This window comes from Homalodisca vitripennis, chromosome 3, assembly GCF_021130785.1.
Source record: "Homalodisca vitripennis isolate AUS2020 chromosome 3, UT_GWSS_2.1, whole genome shotgun sequence".
NCBI classification, from domain to species: Eukaryota; Metazoa; Arthropoda; class Insecta; order Hemiptera; family Cicadellidae; genus Homalodisca; species Homalodisca vitripennis.
In genome coordinates, this window is record NC_060209.1 from 171,058,189 (window position 1) to 171,080,590 (window position 22,402).

Here is a 22,402-nt window from a genome sequence, read left to right on the forward strand (position 1 = left end):
GTCCAGATTCTTAAGCTTGCTGAGAACTTCTTCTGTTGAGGTTGTTATGACACAAAGAGAATCGAAGACGGGATAGCTAAAGCTAGGTGAAACTCGTAACGAGGGAGAGTAGACTGAGTTGAAATAACTGGAGAACAGCTGACAAATGCTTGTTGTGTCACTGGCTACTTCATCATCTAAATGCAGACTAGATGGCATATCAGGAGTATTTCTTTGAGCTTTAACTAGTCCCCAGAAAGCTCGTGATTGAACATTGGACAAATATCGAATGTGGCATTCACGAGACAGCGACCTACAAGTATCTCTCAGCCTCGAGAACTCATAATAATGGGCAAGATTGAAACTTCTCTTGAAACGTGCATGCGCAGCTTTCTTTTCGATAATGCATTTTTTTAGGTCATTATTAACCCGTGAGGGGTCCCCTTGTTAGATGCCATCTAACAAAATAGTAGCTCTGAAGAAATTTTTTTTATTTTCTAATTTAGCCTCCTGAATCTTAGCAAGTGCCTCATAGGCTATATAAAACGTGTTTTCACTGTGGTTGTGATATGATTTATGCGTAGGCAGTGGAGGGGGGAGGGGTGGAAGCGCGCGCCGCATACTCTGTTAGTTGCCATCTCGACACGGGACCATTCACGTTGGCGCATTAGTTAGGCGACATCTATACACGGGACTGATCGCGTTAGCGTTTTGTATGCTTAGTTCGCGTTTCTTATGAACAAAGTTTTTAGTCTTTTATTGTTATTTGAGTGTCTAAGTGAAACATTTTAGCTTAGAATTAATTTCAAGTGTCACTTAGTGTGGTGTTATGCAGTTTAGCATTGGAAAACTTCAAGATGTCTAAGATTCAAGATCATCTTATTCTTAGTTGGATTGAAGAGGATGAAGAGACTTTTCCTAATCTTGGTAGTGATAGTGAACAAGATGCTCCTTCAGAGCATTCACTCCACGATTCGAACACTGAACAGTCTGGTGAAAGTGACGGGGATCTAGAGGATGCAAATGTAAGCTTTACAAATCTGTATGCTCCATCAACGTCTGCTATGGACATAGCGGTGCACGAACCTGTAGCTCAGCCAGTAAGGGAGCCTGGACCTATCCAAGTGCAGAGTAGGAGACAACATCCCGGTCCAGTGTATGTAGGTAAGGATACTTTCACAAAATGGTACATTCATAAATCTGATGCTAGAAGAACGAAAACTTCTCAACAGAATATTATAAAAAAATTGCCAGGTGTAAAAGGCGCTGCTAAGAACAGTAGAACTATCTTTGATTCATGGAAACTTTTCTTCCCAGATCAAATGATTCAGAACATTGTCAACTTTACCAATGACGAGTTGGATGATATCTCCTCAAACTATGCTCGTGACAAACAAGATTGTCCTAATACTAATGTTGATGAATTGCTATCATTTTTTGGGGTTCTTTATTTGTTAGGAGTAAAAAAAGGAAACCACCTAAACACTAGCGAAATGTGGGTCAATGATGGAACTGCCCCTGACTTTTTCAAAGCAGTCATGTCTCAAAAAAGATTCCATCAGCTTATAAGAGCAATCAGATTTGATGACAATAGAACCAGGGAGGAACGTAAAAAAAATTGACAACTTGGCTGCATTTAGGGATGTATTCGAAACTTTTGTCAGTTTGTGTAAGGAACACTACACTCCAGGAGAGTACGTTACTATTGATGAGATGCTGGAGGCATTTCGGGGAAGATGTAAGTTCATACAATACCTGAGCAATAAACCAGACAAGTATGGTATAAAAATTTATGCAATGTCGGACGCTCGAACATTCTATGTGTTGAACATGGAAATTTATCCGGGCAAACAGCCCCCGGGCCCTTATGCGTATGACAACTCAGCAAGTAGCGTGGTTTTGAGACTAATGGAACCTATCGACAGAACAGGAAGGAACATTACGATGGATAATTACTATACCTCTGTTCCCCTTGCCAATGAATTGTTCATGCATCATAGAACCACTATAGTAGGGACTATAAAAAAAAATAAGCGAGAGATCCCAGATTCATTTAAAGATGTCAACGGTAGACCAGTAGGCAGCAGCATGTTTGCTTTTGGCTGTGACCCGAATAGAGCCACATTAGTCTCTTATGTCCCGAAAAAAGGGAAAAATGTTTTGATGTTGTCGACATTTCATGATGATGACTCTATTGATCCCGATTCTGAGGCTAACAAACCAGAGGTCATTACTTTTTATAACATGACCAAAGGTGGGATCGATGTTGTAGACAGAAAGAAAAAGGACTACTCTGTAAAACGTATTAGTAACAGGTGGCCTTTGACGATTTTTTGTGGACTCCTGAATCTGGCAACTATAAATGGTCAGATTATCTACAACCTGAATACAAAAGACACCATGCAGAGGAGGACTTTCATAACGAGCCTTGCGAGGGACCTAGTAAAGCCGCATATTCTACATAGAGCTTCTATTCAGACCCTCTCACTCCCGTTGAGGACCAGCATCAGGGCTGTCGCCGGTGTAGAACTTCCTGAGCCAAACCCCCCACCAGGTAGGGATTGATCTTTTTTACCAGTAACTAAAACTGTATACATTTAATATTTTACCGATAAAAACACCTTGGTCTTACAAAAAACTCTAATACTTCTTGATTGTGAACACAATAAATTCTTTGATCCGATCCTACATATAAAAATATATATATATGTATATATATATCTGTTTGTATTTTTTTTCAGTTGTCGAGGGACGAAAACCAAGGTGTCACTACTGCCCTGTCAGGAAAAACAGGTTTACTCCAAACAAATGCTCAGCTTGTGAAAGATCCGTATGCAAGGAGCACACTGCCAAAACAAGCTATTGGTGCCACACAACTGTGCAGCAGAAGGGAACTAGATCTAAGTTTTTGTTTCTTGTATTAGTTTCCACTTCACATGCATTATTTTTACATTATCAATTTAATTTAGAATGTCTTAAGTAATAAAAAACATTTCCTTAGTAACTGAAAAAAATTATTTCAACCTTCTGCATGTGTAAGTAAATGGGGATAAATTAATAAAATTTAAAAAAATCCAATAGTTAGTAATTATTTTTGTTATTAATTTTTTTAAATTGCCTGACACTTGTAAAATACAAATTAACTTATCAGGAAACAGGTACAAATTGCATTATAAGTGCAAGTTAAGATTTAAAAGCAATAGAGAGCAAATAGCAATAAAAAACGCAATGTTAGATGGCAGCTATACAGGTGACCTACTACGTAAGTGGAATATACGGGACTCCTCACGGGTTAAACCACCTAGGGAAGCGTGAGATACCAAATTTCTTCAACGGACTTGCATTTTTGACAATTTTCTCTAAGGAGCTTTCCAGAATGTCGAACTTTTCATCAATTGAGATCGGCTAGTGAATAAATCCCATATCTGCCTCCTGTAGGGCTGTAAAAGCAGCTGGGAGGTCACATTTCCCCAAGTTGTAGCCGCTGTAGCTGTTGTCACAAGTAGAGGGCATATAGCACTCAAGAGTAAGGGACAGAGGAGGATGATGAATTTCAGGTTTAATCAACCAACCTATCATTAGCCCTTCTAACTTGCACCTCACTATCAGAATGAAACACCAAGTCCAATGTTACTCCTCTATGGTTTTGAACATGATTTATCTGGAAGAGAGAGTGCAGAGAAGACATGTCACGGAGGTATTCGCTGCAATGTTGAGGGGGCCAGATACAGGTAAATTGACATCGAAGTGAGGCAAGTTGAAGTCTCCAAAAATGAGTGTCTTCTTTGGGAAATTTGCCAATTCGACTGTCTCAGTAACCACATCACAGAATTCACGGTAAACAGAAAGAGGACTTGAAGGGGGAATGTAGACACAGGCCAGAAGAAGATCAAAACCAAATCCTAATTTCACAAGGGCAAAGACGCTTTCGATGTTGAATCCAGAGTATAGTCGCTTAGACAAAAGCTTCTTACGAACTGCAAGTAGGGTTCCTCCACCAGAACTTTTGTGACTTGTAGCAGCAGACCTATCACATCTATGAACAATGAAGTCAGTATCACCAACAACTTCAGAGTCGGGGATATCAGGAGAGAGATTTGTTTCACATAGTAGAATAACATCATCAAGGCATGCAGATAAACTATTTTTTAACTCAATAAGCTTCGAACGAAGACCATTTACATTTTGGCAGTAAACATTCAGAGAAACATGCTGCTGCTTACCGTTGGAATTTATTCGTTTTTTGGCACAATAGAAGGCGTTCCATTCTTATATCTAATCGTTAGGGAAGTATCACCAGCATCCTGTTTGGACTTTAAGGTGGCACGAAGAGTCTCCAGATGTCTTTTCTCTCGAGGAGTGCGGTCATGAGAGATTGATATTCCACGCATGCTATTAGGAACATCATTATCCTTGAAGTTTTTCAAAATGTGAATAGCAGTGCCTTCAGACGGCATACAAAGCATGAGAGGACGATTTGTCCTTTTTTTCACCAATCTAAAATGACGAACATCTGAATACTGAACATTAGATTTCAAATGAGCTAGAAAATCCTGGACAAAAACGGCATCCGCAGTTTTTGAGATTGTGTTTGAATCGGGGATGTTATGTACAATAACATTTTTGGCACGTCGATTACGATCGTTGCATTCGGATAAAACATCTTCAAAAAGCTGATCACAACCCGCTACCTGTTTATCCTTGATAGTGCTTATTTCAGATTCAACATAGGCCAAGCGAGGCTCAAGTTCCACAATAGTGATTCGCCAAACAGAGGTAAGTTGTAGCCTTATTTTCTTCTCTAATTGATAAGTATTTTTAAATGTGTCGTTCTTGTATAATAATATACATATTAGTAAACAATTCTAAATTAATTTTGCATTGTTAACATAACCTATAATTATTTAATAACGCCTGTCACATATTGGAACCTAAGAATGGCTATAACCAGTAAATGACCATTTCGGTCATTCACTACCAATGTTTTTCCCAGTGCAGCCAATAGTGTTTCTACAATAAAATATGTGCCAAACACGAACGAACTCACGTAAAATGAGCATAACCAGTAAATGACCGGGGGGTAAAAAATCTCGGTCATTTACTGGTACAAGAATGGTCAATCACTGGTTTTTATTTCAAAACAACCTAGTATGCTTTCTAGTTTCTTCATTTCAAAATTAATGTGCATTTAAATAGATAATAGCCTATCCTGAATCTTTCGTTTGAATCCACATAAAAATTTGTAAGTTCATGGGCTGTAAGTTTAAAGCCATGGTTGGATTAAACTTACCTTTACCCTCATTCACAGTGTGCTATTTTTTGTTTGATAACTAATTCTATTGATTTGTTTCAGAGCCATGGAAAACGTAAACAATCCTGCCGATGATGAACTAGAGCCTGTTGGAAAAGTTGTTACAGATAAGAGGCCCTACAGAAGATTTAAATATACGATGTGTTGAAAAAGGCAGTAAAAGAAGTTAAATATGGCAAAATATCTGCCAATAAAGCAGCTAAGGTATATGGTATTCCAAAAGGTACTTTGATTTAAAAATACATTCAGATGAGCCTATAACCAGTAAAATGGGACCTCCTCAGTGCTTACACCTGAAGAAGAATACCCCTTAAAGACCCTGGTGTCACAATTGTTACACTTTCTTTTCAATGATATTTCAATGGACAAATATCGCTAGGAAGCGGCTAGACCCACCTCACATGGTCGTGACAGTTCTGAAACACTGCTGTAAATATTTGGGGATTTTTACCGCGCAGCTGTTGGTCACCCTGTTTGCCTGCTTCCGTTGTTTTTGTTGTTTTGAGACAGTCTGATGCACTGTCGTCTGTTTATACTTCTTGAAAACACGTTTTAAATCGTATCCACATGAAAGTTTGTGTTTATGTGTTATAAAGTGTGTAGATCGACATACTATATGTATTAGTGTTATTTTTTTTTAGTTTTCAGTTTTAAAATCTGTGTTTTTTGTGAACTATCACGATTGTGATACCTAGGTCTAGGTAGTACCTAACCTAAAACTTGAATGTGTTGAACAAAACAGTTAAAAACTTTTAGTAATGGCCAACTTAGCTTTCGATGAAGTCTTAATTATAGAACAGTTAGATAATTCAGACATCGAAGGATTCTCGGAGGATGATGAAGACCTGGATCAGAACTACAAACCTTCGTCTGAAGCCGAAGATGATGACAACTAATCAGATGATGATGGAGATGTTACTCCCACTCCCACATCACCAGTAGCCCAAGCAAGTAAGCCTAAACCTAATTCATGGAAAAAAGCAGAGTTTTCATCCAAGCTAGATGTTGATAAAAATTATGTTACTACAGACCGCATTATTTACAGTCCAGCCCAGTACTTTGAGAAATGCTTCACCCAAGAAATATTTGATTTATTTGCATTCCATACAAATCAGAATTTTCAACAACAAAATGGTGCGCCCATGACTATTCCATGCACAGCAGCTGAAATAAAAAAGTTTTTTTGGCATTCATGGGCTAATGGGGATTTTTAAATGTCCTAAAATACGCATGTATTGGTCACTGAAACACCCATTCAAAGAAATAATTGAATCGATGTCTAGGAACAGGTTCTTTCAGCTAAGAGTCCATTTACATTGTATTGACAACTTATCAATGACTGAAGATCAACAAAAATCCAACAGATTGTGGAAAGTTCAGCCCATCATCGATGCAGTTCGCAAATGCTGTCTAGAGCTAGAACGAGGCAGTGGTACATACTCAATTGATGAGAAAATCATCCCCTTTTTAGGTAGTTGTCCAGTGCGACAAGTTGTAAAAAATAAACCAAGGCCTGTGGGTCTGAAAAACTATGTTATGACCACTAGTAATGGTCTCATGCTTGATTTTGAGGTTCAACAAGGCCCTACTACACCTTTTCCGGATACTACTCTAGGACATGGACCCGCTGTGATTCTGCGCCTTGTTCAAACACTTCCTCCAAGAAGTTCTGTTTATTTTGATAGGTATTTTACCACCATTCCTTTGCTTGAAAAACTAACTCAGATGTAAATTGATGGCACGGGTACGTTACAAACAAACAGAATTTCAAAGAAGGATAATCAGTTCAAAAATCTTGACTTGAGCAAAAGTAGGCAACGCCAACTAAAAAGAGGGGAATATGATGAATACACCAGGGATGACAAAAAATTGTGTCTACTAATGTGGAAGGACATTAAAGCCATAATCATGGGCTCGACTAGTACAGGATCAGAGCCAGTCGCAACTGTCAAACGATGGAACAAGCAAACAAAGACTTATATTGATGTTCAGTGCCCCGCCATTGTAAGAAAGTATAATGAATGTATGGGGGGTGTAGACGTACTTGATCAGATGATGAAGTATTGGAGGTCCTGGCTTCGTACCAAAAAATAGCCCTTGAAGGTGATCATCCACTTTTTCGACCTAGCAATTGTGAACTCATGGTTCGAGTACCGCTTGGCCTGTGAACTATCTAAAATCAAGAAAAAAGATCAATTGCAGCTGATGGATTTGAGGCTATCGATTGCTGAGTATCTTGTAGGTGGACCAACTCGGAAACGGACCTCAGAACATCTAGAAGATGCCGAAGAACAACCAATGCGGCGTGTGAACAAAATAGTCGCTCCAGTGGCGAAACCATCTCAAGACAAGCGATATGATGGCTACAACCATTGGCCATGTGTTGACAATCTCAAGAATCCCCACACATGTCGACTAGAAGGTTGCAAGTCCAGATCCAGGACCAGATGTAAGAAGTGCAACGTTTACCTTTGCTTGAACAAAGACGCTGACTGCTTTGTAAAATTTCATACAAATGAGTAATTTTAACAATGTGAGGTGACATAAAGTTTTGTGTTTAAATTTTTCTCTTTTTAAATTACTATTAACCAGTATTAAGCGTGACTGTAGTTTTTTTTCTATTTTTAAATACATGTTTTAAAAAAGATTCACAATTGTTACACTTTTTTTGGTAGGATCCACTCAGACCCAGGTGTCACAATTGTAACACCCCTCCACCCATGAAAAAAATTAAAAAAAAATAATATTTTAGTCTTATTTTGGTTGCTAATAAACTATAACTTTGTATTATTTAAACAATTTTCCTATATTTTTGTTGTGGGTCTCAAATGGATACCGTGTGGAGAAATGGATATTAGCTAAAGCAAAACTAGGGTTTCCTATGCATCCCGATGAAGTAAAAGATAGTGTACAAAATGTAATGATAGAGTCGACTCGGGAAAATCCCTTTGTTAATAACCGACCTGGAAGGAAATGGCTCGATCTGTTTTTAAAACCGACATCCTGAAATTGTCACAAAACATTAAAAACAAAACACATTTGAAATTTAAAAATTTCAAATTTAGTTTTTTTGTTTTATTAACAAATTTAGTATTTTCTGAACATTTTAATACCAAAAACATGGTGTCAACTTGATTTTAAATATTTTTAAATAATTTTTGAAAACATGCCGTCGCACATTTTGATTGCTAGAACTTGGGGGGGGGGGGGGGGGGGGGGGGGGGGGGGGGGGGGGTGGGTTGGGGTTGGTGTGGTGGGGGGGTTGGGTGGGGTGGTGTTGGGGGGGGGGGGGGGGGGGGGGGGGGGGGGGGGGGGGGGGGGGTGGGGGTGGGGGGGGGGGTGGGGTTTGGGGGTGGGGGGGGTGTGGTGTGGGGGTTGGGTGGGGGGGGGGGGGGGGGTGGTGGGGGGGGGGGTGGGGGGGGGGGGGGGGGGTGGGGGGGGGGGTGGGGGGGTGGGTGGGTGGGGGGGGGGGGGGGGGTGTGGGGGGTGGGGGGGTGGGGGTGGGGGGTGGGGGTGGGGGGGTGGGGGGGTTGGGGGGTGGTTGGGGTGGGTGGTGGGTGTGGGGGTGGGGGGGGTGTTGGGTTGGTTGTTGGGGTGTGGGGGGGTGGGTGGTGGGGGGGGGGTGGGGTGTGGGGGGGGGGTGGGGGTGGGGGGGGGGGGGGGGGGGGGGGGGGGGGGGGTTGTTGGGGGGGGTTGGGGTGTGGGGGTGGTGGGGGGGGGGTGGGGGGTGGGGTGTGGGGTGGGGGGGGGGTGGGGGGTTGGGGGGGGGGGGTGGTTTGTGGGGGGGGTGGGGGGGGGGGGGTGGGGGGGGGGTGTGGGGTGGGGGGGGTGGGGGGGTGGTGGGGGGGGTGGGGGGGTGGGGGGGGGGTGGGGGTGTGGGGGGGGGGGGGGGGGTGTTGGGGGGGTGGGGGGTTGTTGGTGGGGGGTGGGGGTTGGGGGGGGTGGGGTGTGGGGGGGGGGGGGTGGGTGGGGGTGGGGTGTGTGGTGGGGGGGGTGGGGGGGGGGTTGGGGGGGGGTGGGGGGGGTGTTTGTGGGGGTGGGGGGGGGGGGGGGTGTGGGGGGGTGGTGGGGTTGTGGGGGGGTTGGGGGGTGGGGGGGGGGGTGTGGGGGTGGGGTGGGGTGGGGTGGGGGGGGGGGGGGTGGGTGGGGGGGGGTGGGGGGGGGTGGGGGGGGTGGGGTGGGGGGGGGGGGGGGGGTGTTGGGGGGTGGGGGGGGGGGTTGGGGGGGGGGTGTGGGGGGGTGGGGGGGGGGGGTGGGGGGGTGTGGGGGGGGGGGTGTGGTGTTGTGGGGGGGGGTGGGGGGGGTGGGGGGTGTGTGTGGGTGGGTGTTGGTGTGGGGGGGGGTGGGGGGGGGTGGGGGGGGGGGGTGGGGGTGTGTGGTTGGGTTTGGGGGGGGGGGGGGGGGGGGGGGGTTGGGGGGGGTGTTTGTGTGTGGGGTTGGGGTGGGGGGTTGGGGTTTGTGGTTGGGTTGGGGTGGGGTTGGGGGGGGGGGGGGGGGGGGGGGGTTGTGGGGTTGGGTTTGGTGGGGGGGGGTGGTGGGGTGGTGGTTGGTGGGGGGGGTGGGTGGGGGGGGTGGGGGGGGGGGGTTGGGGGGTTTGGTGGGTGGGGGTGGGGGGGTGGTGGGGGGGGGTGTTGGGTGGTGGGGGGTGGGGGGTGGGGGGGGGTGGGGGGGGGGGGGTGGGGTGGGGGGGGGGGGGGGGGGGGGTGGGGGGGGGGGGGGGGTGGGGGGGGGGGGGGGGGTGGGGGGGGGGGGTTGGGGGGGGGTTGTGGGTGGGGGGGGGGGGGTTGGGGTGGGGGGTGGGGGTTTGGGGTGTTTGGGTGGGTGGGGGGGTGGTTGGGGGGGGTGGGGGGGGGGGGGGGGGGGTTTGGGGTGGGTTGGGGGGTTGGGGGGGGGGGGGGGGGGGGTTGGGGGTTGGGGGGGTGGGGGGTTGGGGTGTTTGGTGTGGTGGGGTGGTTGTGGGGGGGGGTTTGGGGGGGGTGGTGGGGGGGGGGTGGTTGGTGGGGGGGGGGGGGGGGTTTGGTTGGGTGGGTGGGGGGGGGGGGGGGTTGGGGGGTTGTGTGTGGGGGGGGGTGGGGGGGGGGGGGGGGTTTGGGGGGGGGGGTGGGGGGTGGGTGGTGGGGGGGGTTTGGGGGGGGGGGGGGGGGGGGGGGGGGTGGGGGGGGGGGGGGGGGTGTGGGTGGTGTGGGGGGTGTGGGGTTTGGGTGGGGGGGGTGGGGGTGGGTGTGGTGTGGGGTGTGGGGGGTGTGGTGGGGGGGGGGGGGGGGGTGGTTTTTGGTGTTTGGGGGGGTTTGGGGTGGTGTTTGGGGGGGTGGGTTGTGTTGGGGGGGGTGGGTGTTGGGGGTGGGGGGGGGTGGGGTGGGTGTGGGGGGGGGTGGGGTGGTGGGGGTGGTGGTGGTTTGGGGGGGGGGTTTTGGTGGTGGTGGGGTGTGTGTGGTTGGGGGGGGGGGGGGGTGGTGGGGGGGGGTTGGGGGTGGGGTGGGGGGGGGGGGTTTGGTGTGGTGGTTGTGGTGTGGGTGGGGTGGGGTTGGGTTGGGTGGGGGGGGGGTGGTGTGGGGGGGGTGTTTGGTGGGTGGTGGGGTTGGTTGGGGGTGGGGGGGGGGGGGGGTTGTGGGTTGGGGGGTTGGGGGTTGGGTGGGGTTGGGGTGGGGGGGGTGTTTGGTGGGGGTGGGGGGGGGGGGGTTTGTTGTTGGGGGGGGGGGTGGTGGGGGGGTTTGTGGGGTGGGGGGTGGGGGTGGGTGTTTGTGGTTTGGGGGGGTGTTGTTTTGGTTGTGGGGGTTGTGGTGTGTTTTGGGGGGGGGTTTTTTGGGGGGGGGGGGGGGGGGGGGGGGGGGGGGGGGGGGGGGGGGGGGGGGGTGTTGGGGGGGGGTGTGGTGGTTTGGTTTGGGGGGGGGGGGGTGTTGGTTGGGGGGGGGTGGTGGGTTTGGTGTTTGGGTTTGGGGGTTTTGGGGGGTTGTGGGGGTGGGGGTTGGGGGGGGTTTGGGGGGGGTGTGGTGGGGTGTTGGGTGGTGGGGGTTTGGTTGGGGGGTTGTGTGGGTGGTTTGTTGGGGGGTTGGGGGGGGTGGGTGGGTGGGGTTGGGGGGTGGGGGGGGGTGGGGGGGGGGGGGTGGGTTTTTGGTTTGGGGTGGGTTTGTGGTTGGGGGGGGTTTTGGGGGGGTTGGGTGGGGGGGGTGGGGTTTGGTGGGGTGTGGGGGGGGTGGGGGGGGTTTGTGGGTTTTGTGGGGTTGGGTGTGGTTGTTTTGGGGGGGGTGGTTGGTGGGGGGGGTGGGGGGTGTGGGTGGGGGGGGGTGGGGGGGGTTTGGGGGGGGGTGTTGGGGTTGTTGGGGGGGGGGGGGTGGGGGTGTGTTGTTGGTTTGGGGTGGGGTTGTGTGGGGGTGGGGGGGTGGTGTGGGGGGGGGGTTGTGGGGGGGGTTTTTGTTTGGGGGGGGGGGGGGGGGGGTGGGGTTTGGTGTTTTGTTTGTGGTTTGGGGTTTTGGGGGTTGGGGGGGGGGGTGTTGTGTTGGGGTGGGTGGGGGGGGGGTTGTGGTTTGGTGGGGTTTTTGGTGGGGTTGGGTGTGTTTGGGGGGTGGGGTTTTGTGGGGTTGTGGGTGTTGGGGGGGTGGGGGGGGTTGGGGGGGGGGGTGGTTTGGTGGGGGGTGTTGGGTGGTTTGGGTGTTGTGTTGTGGGGGGGGGGTGTTTGGGGGGGTTTTGGTTGGTTGGGGTGGGGGGGGGGTGGGGGGGGTGTTGGGGGGGGGTGGGGGGGGGGGTGGGGGGGGGGGGGTTGGGGGGGGGGTTGGTGGTGGGGGGGGGGGGGTGTGGGGGTGTGTTTGTGGGTGGGGTTTGTGTGGGGGTGTGGGGGTTTGTGTGTTTTTGGGGTGTGTTTTGGGGGTGGGGGGGGGGGGGGTGTGGGTGGGGGGGGGGGGGGGGGGGGGTGGTGGGGGGGTGGGTGGGTGGTGGTGGGGGGTGGGGTGGGGGGGGGGGGGGGGGTTGTGGGGGTGGGTGGGGGGGGGGGGGGGGGGGGGGGGGGGGTTGGGGGGGGGGTGGTTGGGGTTGTTTTTGGGGGGTGGGGGGTGTTTGGTTTGGGGGGGGGTGGGGGGTGGGGTTTGGTTGGGGGGTTTGGTTGGTGTGGTGTGTGGGGTGGGTGGTGTTTGTGGGTGGGTTGGGTTTTGGTGGGTGTGGGGTTTTGGGTGGTTGGGGTTTTGTGTTTGGGGGGGTTTGGGGGTGGTTGGGTGGGGGTGTGGGGTTTTGGTTGGGGGTGGGGTTGGTTTTTGGGGTGGGGGGTTGTGGGGGGTGGTGGGGTGGGTTGGGGGGTTTGGTGTGGGTGGTGGGGGGGGGGGGTTGTGTGGGGGGGGGTTGTGGTTGGGGGGGGTGGTGGGGGGGGGGTGGGGGTGGGGTTGGGGGGGGGGGTTGGGGGGGGTGGGGGGTTGTTGTGTTGGGGGGGGTGTGGGGTGTGTTGTTTTGTGGGGTTTTTGGGGGTTGGGGGGGGGTTGGGTTTTGTGGGGGGGGGGTGTGGGGGGGTTTTGGGGGGTGGGGGGTGTGGTGGGGGGGGGGGGGGGGGGGGGGGGGTGGGGGGGTGGTGTGTGGGGGGGGTGGGTGGGGTTTGTGTTTTTTGGGGGGGGGGTGTGGGGGGTTTGTGGGGTTGGGGGGGGTGGGGGGGTGGGGTGGGTGGGGTGGGGGGGGGTGGGGGGGTGGGGGGGGGGGGTGGTGGGTGGGGTGGGGGTGGGTGGTTGGGGGTGGGGGGTGGGGGGGGGTGGGGTGGGGGGGGGTGGGGGTGGGGGGGGGGGGGGTGGGGGGGGGGTGGGTGGGGGGGGTTGGGGTGGGGTGGGGGGGGGTGGTGGGTGGGGGTGGGGGGGTGGGTGGGGTGGGGGTGGGGTGGTGGGGTGGGGGGGTGTGGGGGGTTGGGGTTGGGTGGGGGGGTGGGGGGTGGGGGGGTGTGTGGGGGGGTGGGGGTGTGGGGGGGTGGGTTGGGGGGGGGTGGGGTGGGGGGGGTGGGGTGGGGGTGGGTGGGGGGTTGGGGGGGTGGGTGGGGGGTGGGTGGGTGGGGGGGTGGTGGGGGGGGGGGGTGGGGTTGTGGGGGGGGGGGGTGGTGGTGGGGTTGGGGGGTGGGGGGTGGGTGTGGGGGGGTGGGGGGTGGGGGTGGGGGGGGGGTGTGGGGGGGTTGGTGGGGGGGGGTGGGTGTGGGGGGGGTGGTGGGTGGGTGGGTTGGGGTGTGGTGGGGGGGGGGGGTGTGGGGGTGGGGGTGTGGGGGTGGGGTGGGGGGGGGTGTGTGGGTGGGGTGGGGGGTGTGTGGGTGGGGGGGGTGGTGTGTGGGGTGTGGGGTGGGTGGTGGTGGGGTGTGGGGTGTGGGGGGGGTGGGGGGGGGTGGTTGGGGGTGTGGTGTTGTGGGGGTGGGGGGGTGGGTGGTGTGGGTGGGGGGGGGTGTGGGTGGGGGTGTGGTGGGGTGGTTGGGGTGGGGGGGTGGGGGGTGGGGTGGGTGGGTGGGGTGGTTGTGGGGGTGGGTGTTGGGGTGGGTTGGGGGGGGGGGTGGTGGGTGTGGGTGGGGGGGGGTGTGGGGGGGGGTGGGGGTGGGGGGGTGGGGTGGGGGGGTGGGTGTGGGGGGGGTGGGGGGGTTGGGTGGTGGGGGGGGGTGGGGGGTGGTGGGGGGGTTGGGGTGGGGTGTGTGGTGGGGGGGGGGTGGTGGGTGTTGTGGTGGGGTGGGGGGTGGGTTGGGGTGGTGGGGTTGGGGGGGGGTGTGGGGGGTTGGGTGTGGTGGTTGTGGTGGGTGGGGGTGGTGTGGGTTGGGTGTGGGGGTGGGTGGTGGGGGGGGTGGGGTGGGGTGGGGGGGGTGGGGTGTGGTGGGTGGGTCACCAATTGCCTCACATCAGTGGGTTTCCATACAATAGCTACTAACATGTATTATTTGAGTGGTTTTAGTTTGTAGTTTTTGTTTATCAGGTTGGCAATAGTTATTGTTTCAATTACCCAGAAATCTGTGTTGAATCAGCTGACGACTTGTCCATATCTTTTGGTTATGTTATTATGTGACTTCATTTGAGGTTGGTGACTGTAATTTTGGATATTTCTTTTGGTTGCTTTAGAAACAATGCATAGACAGAAAAGTTGGTGCTCTAAAAGAAAGTTTACAGGAAACAAATATACTAGAAAAAATAGTGTAGATTTATCTAGTTCTAGCTCTTTACAATCTACAAGCTCAAGAATCTTAGGTCAACCAAAGCAAACCGGTGGTCCTAGTGCTTCAAAGAAGAAACTTTCTTCTAGTTTGGAACAAAGTGAACAGTATAATTCATTTTCTAGTAATTTTATTGTAAGTTTTGAAATTTTGTCCTCAGTTTTTAGTCAATTTGCATCATGTAAACAGTGCGGTTCCGACTTGATACTCGACGAGGAAATCAATAGTCGCAATGGACTAGCCTGCAAGTTTATACTGAAATGTTGCAATAAGGATTGTAAATTCATTACAGAGTTCTGGACATCAAATACAACTAAAGACAAGAATATTTTTCAGGTGAACTGCAGATTGTTTTATGGACTCCGTTGTATCGGAAAAGGTCCGGAAGCAGCAAAGATGCTTTGCGGCATGATGAATCTCCCCAGCCCTAACACTAATGTTAGGAAGTATACTTCTTATGTCAGGGACTCTCTACATTGTGTAGCAAAAGATTCCATGAAAAAGGCTACCCTAGAGGCGATTGAAGAAAACTCTGAGGCGACAATACCGACTGATATTACCATAGCTTTTGATGGCTCATGGCAGAAGCGAGGTTTCATTTCAAAAAATGGCTTATGCACGGTTACAAGTGTAGATACTGGGAAGGTCTTAGACATTGAAGTTCTCAGTAAATACTGTAGTGGGTGCAAAAGAAATGAAGGCTCTGTTGAAAAAGAAAATAAACATGAAAAACACTGTCAAAAAAACTATGAAGGGACCAGTGGAGGTAAGGAGACGACGGCTGCTGTAGCTGTCTGCCAGCGATCGGAACAGGATAGAGGTGTTCGCTACATAAAATTTTTGGGTGACGGAGACAGTAAATCTTTTAATGCTGTCCTAGAAAGTAATCCTTACAGTGATGTTACTGTAGAGAAGTTGGAATGCATAGGACACGTTTCCAAACGGATGGGCTGTCGGCTTCGCAAACTAAAGCAAAAGTTGGGCGGTAAGAAGTTGTCCGATGGGAAATCCATAAAAGGGCTTGGTAGGCTGACGGACACCGTCATCGACAAGTTTCAGCAGTATTATGGCAATGCTATAAGAGGAAATGTGAATGACTTGGAAAAAATGAGGAAAGCTGTTTGGGCAATTTATTGCCATAGAATGTCCACGGATGAAGAACCAAATCATATACTTTGCCCAGTTGCTCCCGATACGTGGTGCAAGTATAACAAAGCTATTGCTGAGGGTAAGTTACACAAGCAAACCTAGTGCCAAAGGCAGTGATGGAGGCCATAAGACCAGTATTCAAAGACCTAGTTCACCCTACTCTTCTTAGACGTTGCCTGCATGGAAAGACCCAGAATGTCAACGAGGGTTTCAACAACGTTGTGTGGACCAGGTTGCCGAAAAATGTTTTTGTTGGCCGTAAAACACTCGAACTAGGGGTGTACGATGCTATAATAACTTTCAATAATGGAAACCTGGGTAGATTAGAAGTTTTTAAGCATTTGGGAATCTCAGATATCGGCAGTAACACAATAGACGCTTTGAAGGTTGCTGACAAAGCTCGAATCAGAAAATCGAAGTACGCAGCGGGGTTGGCATCCAAGGAATCCAGGGTCAAGAGAAGAAGGAAAAGATTGAGAGAAGAAGAAGTGGATGATACTGAGTACTGCCCTGGAGGATTTTAAAAGTGAGTGATCAAAGATTATCAGTAAATTGTCAAATTAAAGTACAATATTCAAAGAATTTTTTGTTTATCGTTGATTTCCGAAAATAAGTTTGTTTTCATACTTAGGTACACATATCTTAAGTACCGTTCCAGATATTTTGATGAAATTTTTTCTGCACTTCCTTTATTCTATAAGTAAGCTTTGGACCTAAAAGATTTTAAATTGGTAGAAAACTTAACAAGGAAAAAATATTTTTATAAATAAATTAATTGTAAAAAACATGTTTTTTAAATAATAATTGTTAACACTTTTATGTATTTTTGAACATAGATTTTTCGTCCAATGCCTCAGCAACCATACATAAGTAACTGCAAAAAATTTCAAAAGTGTACTATTAGTAGAACAGGAGATAATGGTACCGAAAATATGTCAATTTAACATGGGCGGTATAGGGACGTTGGACTCCCCTTAAAAATGAATACAGAAATCATCTCAAAAGCAAGAGCCTCGGTGACAGAAGAAAAGATCAGGAACTGGTTTAGAGAGCTAGAAGATTATTTAAAAGAAATTAATGCTCAAGATATGCTAGAAGATCCTAGAAGAATATTTAACCTTGATGAGACCGGAATGTCAACATGCCCCAAAACTGGCAAGGTTTTGGGTCCAAAAGCAAACAGAAACTTTTATGACATCGCACCTGGGCCTGAAAAGGAATGCATCACAGTGTTATGCACCTTCTCCGCTGCTGGGTAAACAGTCGATCCCATGATAGTATATCCATTAAAACGGATTCCAAGGGATGTTGCAGACTCTGTACCTTCTGGCTTTGCCATTGGGCGAAGTGACACTGGATGGATGATCAGCATTACATTTTATGAATACATTGCGAATGTATTCCATCCTAAAATTGTTCAGTCAAATGTTCCACTACCAGCACTTTTGTTGTTAGATGGGCACAAATCCCACATAAATATGAAACTCTAAAACTTCTGTGTTGCTCATCAAATTTTAATCATATGCCTCCTGCCCAACGCAACACATATTATACAACCATGTGATGTTACAATCTTTAGACTCCTTAAAGTTGCATGGAGGAAGGAAATACGAAGACATAAGCAACAAACCAACAAACCTGTAACAAAGACTAATTTTGCTCCAGTTTTCCAAGCAGCCTTTAAAGAGATAACAGTAGATACAGTGAGTAATGGATTTAAAATTTGTGGTTTGTATCCGTATGATCCTAATGCTGTGGATTATTCTAAATGTATCTCCACTAGGCGTGAACAACTAAGATTAACAAGTGAAATACGGCCCAACAGGTTCTCTCAAACTGATTACGAAATTGCACTTAAAGTTTTTGTAAATGAACTACCTGATGGTCTTACTGACTTCTTCTGTAATATTCTAGAGAAAAGAGGAGAGCCTGCTGATTTAGAACAAAAGGGGTTGTATGATATTTGGAAAACCATTAAGAGTAAAACTTTTAAAAAGCGTTCTCCACCAACATCCTTGTTAACAGAAAATATGGAGTGTATGGAAAGTCAGGAAGAAAAAAGCCTAGGAATAAATGAAGCTGTGAAATCTACAGATGAATTACAAAGTCCAAGCAGAATTAGTGAGAACAGAGCCTTTAGGAACAATAGAAGTGGAAATGGAAGAACAATTCGTTGGAAATGATACAAAATCAGTTGAAGATACTGAACACGCTGAGAAGTCTTCTGTTGGGGAGATCCTGAACTTATCTGATATTTTGGTTTCATATAAAGAATTAGGCATAGAAGAATCTGCTGATGTTTTTGATGTTGCTTTAGATTTAGAAGTTTGTCCTACTGTTAATATAGAAGGTTCAGAGCTTCTCCAACCAAGACCTAGTTGACCAATTGAGGCACTGGGAAGTAAAATATGGTATCTACATTTTTCACGGGAAGTAAAACATGGTATCTGACATTCTTTGTCACACTGGCATTTTGTATCTATTACATTTTTCAATTCATTCAAGTGACACTAAAACAGCTGTTATGGAGGGGAAATAGTTTTAAGCGGGGGAATTTCGATTCTATTTTCTGGTATTTGTAAGCTGGTTGACTGTAAAACAAGGTATCTAACAAAGATGGCGGTTCAAAGGAATTTACTCTGTTAGTGGCACCGATATTTCGAATGAACTTAATGTTTTAGAAGAAGTTTCGAATGTTTCTTTGAGTGACAATAAAGAAAGAGATCCAAGCTACGTTCCTCGTGCAGCATCTACACAAGAAAGTCTGAAAATAACATTTAAACAGGTAAGAACTAATCTCCATATTTTTGGGCCTATTAGGGTGTAAAACATGGTATGAGATGCAGTTACCATACTCTTTATGAAATGGCTTGTAAATTTGTCTAAGCGTATTCTTTTTACATTTTGTTGCTTTAGACTAGAAATATGAATTAGGAACTGCTTTCTTACTCGACTGTGGTATCAATGGCATGAAAAATCACATATTTAGCAATATCTGATATTAATCCAATCGTAAAGGTACTCAAAATAAAGTGAAGTAAAACTTGGTGTCTGCGGTAGTTACCATACTTTACACCATAATAGGTCCAGGCACTAGTGAAAATAGCCTACTGTAAAAATCCACCGAACTATTTAAATTTTGTATCCAGACAATATAGAACAATATTTTAATAAAAGTATTTAAATGTCTTACTTTATTGATAATTTCTTAAGTAACCTATTTTACGTGGACCAAGAAAATTTCACCTTATATTTTGTTTAACAGAAGAAAATTAAACTCAAAATTCTTTGTGGCACTAATTGTTACACTGCATATGATTGCATCAAAATTGATTAAAGAATATTACATAATAGTATAGTAAGTGTTTCCATAATTTAAATTTTTAAAGTAATTATATAATGTCAAAACATTAGATATATGAATATAGTAAAACATAATAACCCCCAAAAGATAAAAGGTCAACTTGATAAACTGACTAAATACATAAATGAATTTTATTACTATGAATCTAAAAAAACTTTTGTTTCAGGTCGAGGATTCTACTGGTACTGATAATATGACGTGGTTGGCTGTTCCAAGTACGTCTTCACAGTCGTCTTGTTACATCAGACAACTTTGCGGATGAAGAGATTTGTTCAACTCGTCAAGGGAGCTCTACAGATAATGAAGGACTAACTAATAAAAGACGTGTTGTGAACAAGGTCTCTCCAAAGAAGGGTAGACGAAGACAAAAGGGTCTCAGTAGGCAAGAGAGGAGTAAGAAAGCCAAGAATGAAGGTAAAAGTTATTTGACTTATAGAGGCACAGGACCACAAAAATCTCCTAGAAAACATGGGCCTAACTGTAACTGTAGACTTAATGTTTTTAGACCTTGACGAAGCACAATAATATGCACAGTCTGACCAGGATAACAACACCACCAATGACGTAGATCCCAATGACGCGTCTGACCAGGACGACGACACCGTCAATGACGTTGATAACGATATAATCTATAACCCATAGTGGCAACCCCTAACTGCAGGCTTGAGAGGTATACCTTTTACAAAGGAAAATAAAATACTGGTACCATTTCCTGAAGACAACACACCTTTTGGTTGGTGGGAGTATTTATTAGATGATGCATTTTTACAAACAATTGTTGACAAAACTAATGCATATGCTTGGGAAGTATTTCTTTCAGACAGTTTACAACCTAATTCTAGGATAAACAAGTGGTCAGACCTTACTGTGGCCGAGTTAAAAATATTTATAGGTTTGGTTTTCCACATGGGAACTGTCCGACTAAATAGAATAAATGATTATTGGAAGACTGATAAAATGTTCAATTTTCAGTTTGTAAGAGAACAAATTCACAGGGGCCGATTTTTGTTAATTTTTAGATGTCTCCACTTCTCAGACAATCAACAACCAACTGATGACCGATTATCAAAAATCCGTGTTCTGATAGATTATTTCAACAATAAAATTAAAGAAGTGTTATTATCCTGGCTGTGAACTTTCCCTCGACGAAGGTACTGTACTATGGAGTATACAATGGCCGTCTGCTTTTCAGACAGTATATTTCTGGAAAGCGCCATAAGTACGGTATAAAAGTGTACTCTTTATGTGAGCCTGATGGACTTTGTCTAGCCTTTACAGTCTATTCTGGGAAAGGGGGAGAGCTTAGTGGCAAAGGTCATGCCAGAAAGGTGGTAAGGCATCTTATGGAGGGAAAATTAGAGACTGGCCATATTTTGTATATGGACAACTATTACAATAATAGTTTTCCAGTGGCTTCTGAGCTTCTTTTTCAAGATAACTACTGCATATTATTGGAATAGGAACATTATTGTCAAATAGAAAACATCTCCCTCCAGAAGTAGTAGGAGCAAAACTAAAAAAGGGAGAAAAAAATAGAGTGTTATGCAGATGGAGTAATGGTAGGAAAATGGCGTGATAAACGCAATGTATTGTACATTTCTACCAGGTTTGAAAATGATTGGGCAATGTCAAATAACAGACATGGTGAACCACGACAAAACCATTGCCAATACTTTATTACAATTCTCACATGAAGGGAGTTGATGGAAACGACCAGCTAATGAGCTATTGTGAGCACAAAAGCTTACGATGATGGTACAAGAAGATGTTTATTCATTTTCTACAAATGCTCATGATAAATAGTTTTAAGTTGTATCTTGTAGCAAATCCCAGAAAAAAAAACAAGTTTGTATAGCTTTAGAATTGCAGTAGAGGAGGGGGTGCAAATGTGGAGACATGAGGGTAATGTGGAAGCGTCAAGTATCTCGACTACAGGGAGCTTCGCTCTAGTGTCGATTGCCGTAAACAGTCACTCTAGTTCCTATTTTAAACGGTACAACGCTAGGAGATAGTCGGGCATTGTAGTTGATGGTGGTGCATCGGCCCCTGTTTCGTGAATTTCCAAAAGTTTTGGAAGATAAGTTTTAGATATTAGTTAGTCTATCTTATCATAGAGATAGCGTAGTGCGTATCATCGTATTGGAAAAGGGAGCTGGATGGAAGTTATTGTTGGGTTTCAATGAATATGTAAGCTAACTTTTTCTTGAATTAACTCGTAAAATCCAATATGGCTAAAGTGCGGGTAACCTGGAAACATGTATATGGGGGCAATGCCAAGGAAACGTTTCCACATTACTCACATCATATGCATTGTTTCTAATATGCGATGTGCTTCTGTTTTAGATGCCAAGGAAGCACATCGGGCCGAGGCGAAAGTCTCTTTTGAAGAAGTGGGATCCTGTAAATATGATTAAAGCTATAACAGCATACAGGGAAAATAAGATGGGATTAAGAAAGTGTGTAAAGGAGTTTAAAGTGCCCCAGACGACACTTCAGCGATTCGTCAAGAGTGGCCTATCACCTGAAGAATGTGTTGGTTTAAAAGTAGGACGTAAACCTGTCCTACCTGATACTATGGAACAGCAGTTGGTGGAGTTTTTGGTCGAAATGGATCATCGTTTTTATGGCCTTACTAGATTGGATGTCAAAAAGATGGCTTATCAACTAGCCCTAAAGAATAATATCAAGCACCCATTTACTTCAAATGCAGCTGGTAGGGCTTGGTTTGATCTTTTTATTAGGCGACACAAAAACAAAATCACAATTCACAAGCCTATGGTAACCTCATTTTCACGTGCCAATGGGTTCAATAGGGAAGCAATAGGCAAGTTCTTTGACATTCTGGAAGCTGAGTACGACAAGCACAATTTCACAGCTGATCGTGTCTACAACGTGGACGAAACCGGACTAACTGTAGTCCAGAGCAAGATACCTCATGTAGTAGGGCTTAGAGGTAAACGTCAAGTGGGGGCAATTACAGCAGCTTAACGAGGTTCGCTGGTGACTGTGATATGCTGCATGAGTGCCGGTGGAAGCTTCATTCCACCGATGATGATCTTTCCCAGGAAGAATTGGACAGATACTCTAATGAAAGGAGCGCCACTTGGGGCGATAGGAAAATGTCATCCATCTGGATGGATTCAAACAGAGATTTTTACCGAGTGGTTTGATCATTTTCTTCCTATGACGCATCCCACAGCAGAGTCACCGATTCTGCTTGTCTTAGACGGGCATAACAACCACGCAAGAAACCTTGATGTTATTGAACGTGCAAGAATGAACCATGTAACAATTGTGAGCATCCCCCCTCACACCTCGCACAAGACTCAGCCACTTGATAAGACATTCATGGGCTCGATCAAGACATACTACAGTGAGTACATCCGCCAATGGCTGCGTCAAAGCAATCGACCCTTAGGGCCTTACGATATAACCGAATGGTTTGGTAAGGCTT

General features: G+C 47.6%; 1 protein-coding gene across 1 annotated transcript; it reads left to right on the top strand.

The window, feature by feature from the left end:
* The first annotated feature begins 836 nt into the window (after positions 1–836).
* LOC124358466 lies at positions 837–21,936 on the top strand. The gene is given in 7 exon segments (XM_046810762.1): positions 837–1,143; positions 1,574–2,533; positions 2,721–2,809; positions 7,493–7,739; positions 8,107–8,317; positions 16,561–16,839; positions 21,762–21,936. Coding segments are annotated over 7 exon segments (2,268 nt in total).
* The last annotated feature ends 466 nt before the right edge of the window (positions 21,937–22,402 follow it).